The sequence below is a fragment of the Melitaea cinxia genome, chromosome 10 (genome assembly GCF_905220565.1).
Source record: "Melitaea cinxia chromosome 10, ilMelCinx1.1, whole genome shotgun sequence".
Taxonomy (NCBI): Eukaryota; Metazoa; Arthropoda; class Insecta; order Lepidoptera; family Nymphalidae; genus Melitaea; species Melitaea cinxia.
In genome coordinates, this window is record NC_059403.1 from 10,773,103 (window position 1) to 10,784,491 (window position 11,389).

Genomic DNA, 11,389 nt, shown 5'->3' on the forward strand with positions numbered 1-11,389 from the left:
ATATAAAAAACACAATGACCTAGCACACAATAAAGATTTAGCTAACTCTCTACCACGTTAAAGTCGAGCACACGTTAAGGCTAACTTCCGCAATTAAACGTAGATAGTAACGTATTTAGTTTCACTCCAATACAAGCTCCAAATATAAGTAAGAGTACTTACAAAAAATACTTTTCAAACGTATTGTAATACTAGTTTCAGCCCGCGACTTCATCCACGTTGACTCCGCTTCTATTGGTCTCAGCGTGATGATTATAGCCTATAGCTTTCCTCAATAAATGGGCTATCTAATACTGAAAGAATTTTTTAAATCGGACCAGTAGTAGTTCCTGAGAATAGCTCGTTCAAGCAAACAAACAAACTCTTTACAATATTAGACAATATTAGTATAGATGGTGGACCGACGATCTACGTAAGATTACCGGTGTAGGCTGGATGAGGATTGCGGAAGACCGGGATGTGTGGCGCGAACTTGGGGAGGCCTATGTCCAGCAGTGGACTGCGATAGGCTGAAGTGATTAGTATAGATGAGAACTGAAGGCAATATGATGATAGGTTATTTAGAATCTGATTCTATATCCTGAATTAACCACATTAAAAATATGAATTCTTGGTGTTTTGGTATAAAAGCAACGTAAATATTTACCCTCGAAATATTTCCATTATCAAGTTTTATCATAAACAATTTCGTATTTTTCAGGTATATTCATCTTCTAAATTTTGCGCTCTTATAACAATTATACGGCTAAATACGCGCGTATCCCGTCTAACTCTAGCGAGCGCTGATCGGTTATTTATACTCGAGGAACAAAGTAAAGGGTAGCGAAAGGGGTCACCACAGTCGGACGATCAGGATTTTTCCATTCATTAGCCTCAAGTCCTACAGTGTCCTAGATAGGCATCGGGCTTCATTAGGCATTCTCATATAACCATCCATCTGTAATCTTGGCTAATATTGTCGGTATTTCAAAGGATGGGGATGTGGCTTTACATGACACAAAAGAAGAGCATACTAGTTGTATATTTCGTATTCATCACACACATGAAACATATAAATTAGCTGTTTTAGTATTTACTAATACTGTTAATTTAAAATAAATTTCTTCTCTTTTTTGTTCGTAGAACTTTGGATTTTTTTAACGATTTGAAAGCCTAACAAACCAAAAAAGGTTACGTGGGCAATATATGCAATTACATATTAGTGGCAAGATAGTCACAGCTGTCAATGTATATTAAATGGAGTAATTATGTTTAAGTTTAAACCTAAAATTGTAAATTTTTAACATCATAGTGGGATTTCAAAGACTAGAAAATTTATTTAAAAAGTTTCGTGTAATTAAAATAAATCAAAGCACTTACTTAATAAAATTCAATTCATTAAAAGAAATTCTAAATAACCTATCAATTGCCTTTGAATAAAACCCGCAATTAACCCTCTTGATAGGCAAATGAGTTTCAAGAAAGCCAAGAGGTTTCAAAATTAACTTTCTGGAAGAAAGTACTTACTATAAACTCGGGAGAAATGTAAAGGGTCTCCGAAGAGATTTACATAAAACCGGTGAATCCACCGCGAAACTGATATACCTATTCATTTTCAAGTTAGAAACTTTCATTATCAATACCTTCGGGTTAGCTCTTCAAGTTTCTCTTTCAATACGTAGTGGATTCTATTATCGAATTTGGTAACATTTTCTTTTATTTATTTTATTTTACATTCAAGTATGCATGTATCAAAAAGATCGTAGTAAAAAGATTTATTTTGATAATGCTATTTTGATAATCATTCAATTATAGATAAAACCATATAGTATTTTTTTTAAATAAATTTAACGCACACATTACAATTTAAATCGTGATGTAATTTTATTGAATCCTAAGTTGTATAACTAGAAATTCTTTAAAACGATGTCCTTTAATCTTTAAGACTTTTTATTTTTATTTTGTTTAAAAATTCAATTCAATTTCATTTTACATTGCTTATATTGTTCATTTATTGTATTATATATTTATTTATTTATTTATTTATTTATTTATTTACTTATTTATTTATTTATTTATTTATTTATTTATTTATTTATTTATTTATGTATAAAAAACTTAAAACTAACATTGCAGTGAACCCAATGTGTTAGTTAAGTTGATCACAAATTCAACCTCTATCTACAGATTTTTGTATACAAATAACATTAAATTTAACAAATAATTTAAACAATTCAATAAAGTCAATTAAAAAAAATAATAATTTTAAGTCTAACTAATTAAATAATCACACAAAAAAATCATAAAATTCATAAAAACAAACATTCAATAAAAACAATACAAATTAGTACATTTATATTAATGAAATTAAAATCAATTTCAATCTGTAACATTAAATTCAACATAGGTATATTGTTTGTTGCAGCTCATCTATATATCATGCTATCATCATCATATCATCTACACATGTTATAATAATACGTGAAGCAAAAACTTTATACCCCTTTTTACGAAAATTGTTCCGACGGAGGAGTAAGAAATTTCGCACCAGAAGAAATTTCGTGGTCAAATTGAGAATAGATAATAGATTAATATTGTTTGTCTTTACTGAATATCAAACATAACCATAATATATAATATTTACGATTTTATTTTTGTGTTACCCACACATTAGGAATTCTAAACATTTTTGAATATCATATCAAAAATATATAATATTATCGTAATTATGGTCGAATTTTGACCACTGGGCCATCGGAAGCGCATCGGAGCTCAACCAGGTTTACTTCCTGTATAGCTAATCCTGAATCCACATGTGTGTCTAGTTCAACTCACACAACTAAATTAATGGCTATTATGGCCTATGGTTAAAACATGAGGATATTCAAATAATTTATTTAGATTTCAAAAGATTTTGTACAAAAATAATTCATTACGATTTTCAACTTTAGTGAACTTTCTCAATCATTTTTATTTGTACAGAGTATATACATACATACTCTGTCCATTCAATTTATTTCAATATATATATATTTTTATGTTCTTTGTCTACTAAGCGTTTCATATACATTGTGTATTAACGTGTATTAATATGAATAAACCAGTGTAAAAACAGCACTCGTGGAGTAAAGTTATTTCGCACCTTAACTCCTCCTATATTATTGTATGTGTACAAACAGTTCCGTACAATAAATTTTTTGGTCCTTCGAGAAATTGATAATTTCAGTAAAGTTTAATTCTGTGTGATAACAGTCACATCTGTGCAAACAGCACATTTTTATTGAACTTTAAACACATCACGTGGCAAACAGTCACTCCCTCGCGACACGTGGCTCGGTGTTCAGTGAACAGAATATTAACCTGGACCTTTTTTAGTGCTAGTAAAGTGAAACATTTAAACTGTGATCAAGAGTACTTTTGGTGTGACCCATCGCACGCCCAGAGGACATCAGGGACGTGACCGTAAGGCGCTACCTAACAACAACTCAAGTAAGATCTTTCCTTTTTTTTCTGATAACATGGATACGCTACTCCAGCGTCAGGCTGAAATTCTCGACGCCGTTAAGCAAATAGAGCGTAATTTCAAGAAAGATCCTAGTAGCCGCAAAACGCGTCAATATTTAGACGCCAAGCTCGAGTCCATCGACAAACTGTGTTCGGAATTTAATTCCAATGACAACAAGCTAGAGGCTTTTAGGGACGACTCGCCATACTTCGCGGAGGAACAGTACGACCGAGCGAAAGAATATTACGCCAAGGTTCGCTTTATGATAGCGTCACATCAGGCCGTTCCATCCCTGCAGCACAAGCCGGTCGTATGTAGCCAGGACGCCGAACTGAAGGCCACACCATCAGTCAGCACTGGGGGCGACGCAACCGGTCGCGCCGGGACGCCCAGCCCGCTGCGCGCGCCGGCGCCGCGCGACGCTCACCAACAGCTCGCTCCCGCACCCGCGTTGCAGTCAGAGCTTGAAGAATTATTGTCACAACAACGAACAAATTTTAGAGCCTTGTCGAGACAAATACAAGCTGTAAATTTAAATACTATTATAGATAAGTGGGAGCTGGAAGAGGAGCTTCGTAATCTGCAGACGCGTTGGGATACCGTCGATAAATTGCACCTTAAAATCGATCATATAAGTCAGGGTTCCAACACGCAATATGAAAATGAATTTAGTTATAATGAAACAATATACAAAAATATGAGAAGGTCAATTTATCAAAAATTGTCAGCCACTTCCCATCTTCAACAATCCACCCCTAAAATAGATATTCCGGTTTTCACAGGCAAATATATTCAGTGGCCTACTTTCTTTGATCTATTTAACGAAACAATTCACAACAATAACTTTTTATCTAAGTGTCAAAAAATGCAACATCTAAAGGGCAAGTTGAAGGGGGAAGCGGAGAGGCTAATACAGCATCTTAATATTTCTGCTGATAATTATGATACTGCGTGGGATCTGTTAACCCGTAGGTACAATAACACCCAACTGTTATTTACAAAAAATTTAGAGACCTTTTTGAATCAACCTACAGTTCAAAAGCAAACAGCTTACGAAATTAAGCGTCTCTATGACACTAGCATGGAATGCATTCATGCTATACAAAATTTAGGGGTCAACATTTCTTCATGGGATCCGATATTAGTTCATTTAATATGTAAAAAATTAGATCCTGTTTCCTATAATGATTATAAAGAAGCCCGTAAGTCACCACGTGACTTGCCTTTGCTTAACGAGCTTATGAACTTTTTAGAGGGAAAATTTACAGCCCTCGAAGAGATTAGCAAAAAAGATTTAACTTATGTTTATAAATCTAATTTGAATAAAAATCAATCACCTGCAAACGAATCGAGTAATATTAATCAATCTCGTTCATCAAATCGCAATGGAAAATTCCAGACCAATACAACACGTGTTTGGAATTGTCCATTTTGTAAGCAAAAACATAATTTGTTTAAATGTAATAAATTTGCGCAATTAGGACCGGATGCGAAACTGAAAACGGTAAAGAAATTGGATATCTGCGCAAATTGTTTGTTCAGTCATGATGGCAACGCATGCAATTCTAATAAATTGTGTAAAATATGTTACGGTAAACATAATTCCATTTTACACGATTCATTTGCGTCATATTCCGCGCCCCCTCTTACCGCTGCCGCTAGTAACTTGATGCATGCGTCCCCGAGTGCCCCCGCGCCGAACAAATTGCTGACACCCGTTGCAGACGGACATCATAACGTTAACTATGTTTCCAAGGACGACGAGGAAATTCTTCTTACGACATTATTAGTAAAAGTTAAGGCAGCGGATGGTTCATACATTACCCTGAGGGCTCTACTCGACCAGGGCTCTCAAATCTCGCTTATCTCTGAAAATGCTGCGCAGTGGTTAGGCCTACCGAGATCTCGTTACCATGCATCTATTTCCGGTATAGGTTATGGTTCAAAACAAAGTAAAGGAGTACTTAATCTCTCTTGTCAGTCTATATACGACGATTATGTTTTTGAAACACAAGCCTTAGTCATAAATCATGTCATAAATAACTTACCCAACGTCTCCTTTGCTAAGCAAACCTGGGAACATCTCCAGCATATACAGTTGGCTGACCCGCATTATAACATCTCAAAACCCATAGATTTATTATTAGATGCTAGTGTTTATTCCGAAATATTAATGAGTGGATTAGTTAAGGGCCCCGGCAAAGCACCCATTGCCCAACAAACAAGGTTGGGTTGGATATTATCAGGAAATGTGAAAACATTCAATTGTAGTGTAGTTATTAATAATTTATCAGAGATATCGAATTATTGGGAATTTGAGGAAATAAACGAGTGTGCCGCTGACATGACGGAAAGTGAAAAATATTGCGAACAGCTTTATAAAAATACCACTAAACGCTTAGAGAGCGGTAGGTACGAAGTAGCGCTTCCTATGAAGCCAAATTTTGAACAAAACTTAGGTAAATCAAAAAACAAGGCCATCGCACAATTCATTAATTTAGAAAAGAAATTAGCTAGTAATGAGCAATTTTCTCAAAGTTATAAACAATTTATGAATGAGTATTTGAGCCTCGGTCATATGAAACCTGTCGATAACAGTCAACAAGGACTGTCATGTTACCTTCCCCACCACGGAGTTATAAAAGCTGACTCAACTACCACTAAATTACGAACAGTTTTTAACGCTTCATCAAAAACGTCATCAGGTAACAGCCTGAACGATTTGATGGAGCGGGGACCAAATTTACAAAAGGATCTGCATAGCCTTATTTTAATTTGGCGTCAACATAAATATGTAATTACTGCGGATATCGAAAAGATGTTTCGTCAGATTCTTGTAAATGAGTCAGCTCAGCATTTACAGCGTGTTGTGTGGAGGGAATCCCGAGGAGACCCATTGAGAGAGTATCAGCTTACTACTATCACGTACGGTACAAAGGCCGCCCCATACCTCGCTATGCGCACATTAAGGCAGCTCGCAGACGATGATGCGCAAATATATCCCATAGCCGCTGCCGCCTTAAAGAATTCGTTTTATATGGACGATCTCCTAGAAGGGTGTAGCAGTCTCGAACAGGCTAAGGAACTTCAACAACAGCTGATCAATATATTGATGAGAGCCGGCATGAAAATACGTAAGTGGAGTAGTAACGACCCTGCTCTTATTCAAAATTTATCACCGGAGGACGTAGACTCCTCCTTAGACTTCCGATGTGCGGAGTCCAGAAAAACACTGGGGTTACGATGGAATCCAAAATATGATACATTCTCATTTAAAAATATATTTTACGACATTAATGATGATACACATATTACGAAGCGACAGTTACTATCACATATTTCAAAAGTTTTTGACCCCGTAGGGTGGCTCGCTCCACTGACCATCAGGGCTAAACTTTTATTTCAGAAGACCTGGTCCGATGATTGCATGACCTGGGATCAAAGGTTACCGCACCACTTAGTAGAGGAGTGGCAACAACTAAAGCAAGATCTCCAAAATATTGAAATTTTTGAAATACCGAGATATTTTGGAGAAAGTGATAAAATTAACCTATATGCTTTCTGTGACAGCTCAGAAAAAGCGTATGCTTGTGCAATTTTTGTAAGCACTAGAAATGCTAAGGGTGAGTACACAACAATGTTACTCACCGCAAAAACAAAGTTAGCACCGATAAAAAATAAATTAACACTACCAAAACTCGAACTTTGTAGCGCTTTATTACTATCACGCCTTATAACAAAGGTTAGGCAAGCGCTAAATAATAAGATAAATAAAATACATGCTTTTACAGACAGTATGATTGTTCTTGGCTGGATCTACGGAGATACCAACCGGTGGAAGCAATTCGTAGCTACAAGGATCAAACGGATCACTGACGTTATTCCATCCACATGTTGGCATCATGTAGAATCCAAACAAAATTCAGCAGATTGTGCGACGAGAGGGATGACCGCAGCACAACTAAAAGGTCATTACCTGTGGTGGGAGGGCCCAGAATGGCTTCGAGAGTACGATTCTAAAAAAATAAAAAGCGAATGCTACTCTTCCCCCGATATTGAAGTTAAAGAAAATATAACCAAATTCAGTGTGTACGCAGCCTTAAACGAGAACAATGCATTTATATTTCAATTAATAAACGAATGCAGTTCGCTGAGGCGCGCGGCTGTTAACCTGGGATGGCTATCACGTTACATAGTGTCATTAAGAAATAAACAAAGCGTACCGCGACTTAGCTATCTAACTTCCTCAGAAATGCAACGTTCGTATGACGTAATTATAAGGACGATACAAAAATATGAATTTGAAGAGGATTATCAACGTTTAATTAATAATAAAAACATTAGCCGAAACAGTAAATTATCAAGCCTATGTCCCTATATAGACAAAAACGATAAACTTATGCGAGTTCGAGGAAGGCTCAATAACTCACTTTTAAGTTCATCAGCAAAACATCCAATCATACTTCCGAGTCACAGTCGTCTAACAAATCTAATTATATCTGAAGCACACACATTGACGCTTCACGGTGGTCCTCGACTAACACTTTCTTTTATCAGGGAGAAATATTGGATCATAAGTGGACTACGCACCGTTAAAAGGGAGTTGCGAAAATGCGTCAAATGCAGGCGCTTTAGTGAACAGAAGTCACAACAATTGATGGCTGATCTTCCACAACCCAGGGTTACCCCATCACGTCCCTTCACACATACAGGTGTAGACTTTACGGGTCATTTTGACATAAAAATAAACAAAGGACGCGGGGTTAAAACCTCAAAGGGCTACGTAGCAGTTTTCGTATGTTTCTCTACCAAGGCAGTTCATTTAGAACTGGTATCAGATCTCAGTACTCCGGGATTTTTAGCTGCGTTTAGAAGGTTTTGTGCTCGACGCGGGTGCCCTCGCCGAGTTTACAGCGATAACGGAACTAACTTTGTGGGCGCTAACAGGCTGCTCAAAAGAGAGTACGAGCAGATCCAAAAAACTATAAACCAGGATTTCTTTCGTAACATATATAATTACAACATTGAGTGGGTATTTAACGCACCAGGTAATCCAGAAGCCGGAGGTTTGTGGGAAGGAGCTGTTAAACGCATGAAGTATCACCTGAAAAGAGTGGTTGGGGAACAAAAACTCACCTACGAGGAGTTCATCACCGTCCTTCATCAGATAGAAGCTTGTCTTAACTCTCGGCCGCTGGTTGGTTTAACAGAAAACGCAGAGGATGTATATCTGACCCCTGGGCATTTCTTGGTCGGAGGATCTTTACTCTCTCGACCACAGACAGACCCTGAACATATTAGTTTAACTACCAGATGGAAGATGATACAATCCATGAATAAGCAGTTCTGGAGAAGGTGGTCTGCCGAATACTTACAGGAGTTGCAGTCTCGTTCGAAGTGGCGTAAAACTACCAAAAACCTAGAACTAGATGACATTGTAGTTATTAAAGAAGAAAACTTGCCTCCTGGTAAGTGGGCTCTGGGGAGAATTGTAGAAACTCATCCCGGCAAAGACGGGTACGTTCGGGTTGTATCAGTAAAAACCAAGAACGGCGTCATAAAAAGGCCAATTATTAAGCTTGTCCCTCTACCGGTAAAAGAGGAAACAAAAGCGATGATGTTATCCCCTGACGACTAACTACAGCTCGTGATGTCACCGCCGTATTAATGAAAACGCAACGTAGTGTGCACTGCCTCACGGAATCGTTTTTGTTTCCTCTTTTACCGGTAGAGGGACAAGCTTAATAATTGGCCTTTTTATGACGCCGTTCTTGGTTTTTACTGATACAACCCGAACGTACCCGTCTTTGCCGGGATGAGTTTCTACATTATTTATACTTTAAAAGTCAAGGATTGTATTGGACAACTCATTGCTCTGTTGCAAAAAAGGAAGCCTTGTGATTATCGTATGTTATAAATTGTTACATTTGACTAGTTTACCCTTTAATTTGAATTTTCTTTGCCCGTTTTCTTTGTCTGTCTTTTTACACGCTAAATGTTTATAATTAAATATAATTGAACAAAAAGATTTTAATGTTATGAAAATTGGGAATTAAGGATATTCATTATAATAAAAATCTTAGAATTGACATAAGCTGAAAAGATGGTAGCGACAAATAATGATGTTTTAAATGTCTATACTCATAATTAATTTATTTTAACCAATGTGCTAAGCAGAAAAATGTAAATACATGTGTGGTTAGTTTTTTTTCCAATCTGACTGTGAAGAAACGATTAAACGGCCCTTTATCGGTCGTCCGCCCCTTGCTTGCTAGCCGACAACACGTGTAAATAAGGATTAGTTTAAGGGCGCTGGTTACCTCCTTAATATTGCTATGTTCTGAATTAAATAAAGCTTTCGACTTTTTACACAAGCTCATAAATCTAATCTAATTATATCGTATTGATTTCACCAAACATAATCTTTTACCACATATATTAATACTAAATTTTAGTACTAAACTAGTTGTGCCTCGCAGTTTCACGCGCATTATTTCCGGTCCCGTAGGAGTGTCAGGATAAAAAGTATGCCTACATTTTGTTAGATCATCTTGGATGCGACCTGAATTATCAGCTGTCAACGCACCAAAAGTTATTTCGGTAGCTTTTCCGTGAAAAATTTATAAACATCTGTCGATCCTACCAATCTTTCGGACTTACAATACAAGTACAACTATTAAATCTGTACAACTAAATTAAAATGTGTATCAAAACAAAGGTCATCAATGAAGTCCGCTATTCAATAATAACTCTATTCAATAGACAGGAAACAAGGTGAATGTTTGCGGTGAACCAGAAGTCAGACTCGAAGCTAGCTAAGTGAATGAAATCGTCCAATCAGTTATACCGAACTTTGTGGCTTAATTTCATTATTCCAGTTGAATAGACTAAAATCGAAATATTTAACTGATCCTTTTCCCTTTAATATTACCGATTAAATTAGCGAGCCTTTACAAAATGTAAATTGTTTACTTGGCATTCAATTATTTAGCTTGGAAATGTTACAGAAAACTGTATATTTTATTTGTTCGCATAAAAAGGTTCCAATGAAATTTTATTTTACCTGTTATTTTGCGTTGCTAAATTGATATTATAGAACTGTACATAATATTTAATATAGAAATAGAAAGCATATAGTTTAAATATTAACCGATAGAGCAGAAATTTTACATACACGTTTAGTTTGTATGGCAATTCATGTTTAGCAATATGACGTAAATCTAATATGGCATCCACGCCCTAGATAGTGGACTAGCTGTTTTTAATGTGCTCTTACAATATTGATACGAAATGCAAGGGCTTGCGTATAGTAAACTCGAAAAATGCAGTGACGTCACTCTAAATCCAACATGGCGGACTCGTAAATTTGTCGGACTAAGTTTTTTTATTCTTACCTAGAATATGGGTATCAAATGCTTACTGAGACGAACTTATAAAATGACGTTACTTAAAAATCGATATGGCATACTTCTAAAGATGGTGGATTAAGTTTTTATGTTTTTCTACCTTACAGGTTTCAAATGAAAGGGCTTACTGAGGATAACTCGAAAAATAAAGTGACGTTACTCTAAATAAAATATAATGGACTTTTAAAGACGGCGTACTAAGTTTTTTATTCTTTCCTAAAATTTTGAAATCAAATGAAAGGGTCTGCTGATAGTAACTCGAAAAATAAAGTGACGCTACTCTAAGTCCAATATGGTAGACTTCTAAAGATGCCAAACTAAGTTTTTATACTTTTCTACATTATGGGTATCAAATGAAAGGATTTGCTGAAAATACCAGACTGAGAAACCTGTCCAACGATAACTAAAAAGTCAAACATAAATTACAGTAAAAAAACTTTTTTTTTTAAACAGACTTATTTTAAATGCGTATCATTACATGATATGTTATATTATGATA

The 11,389-nt window shown here is 36.0% G+C and overlaps 1 protein-coding gene across 1 annotated transcript; it reads left to right on the forward strand.

The window, feature by feature from the left end:
- The first annotated feature begins 3,497 nt into the window (after positions 1-3,497).
- On the forward strand, positions 3,498-9,122 carry LOC123657418. Its single transcript, XM_045592964.1, has one exon. It carries the CDS (start codon positions 3,498-3,500, stop codon positions 9,120-9,122), a length of 5,625 nt encoding a protein of 1,874 aa, XP_045448920.1.
- Positions 9,123-11,389: the final 2,267 nt, after the last annotated feature.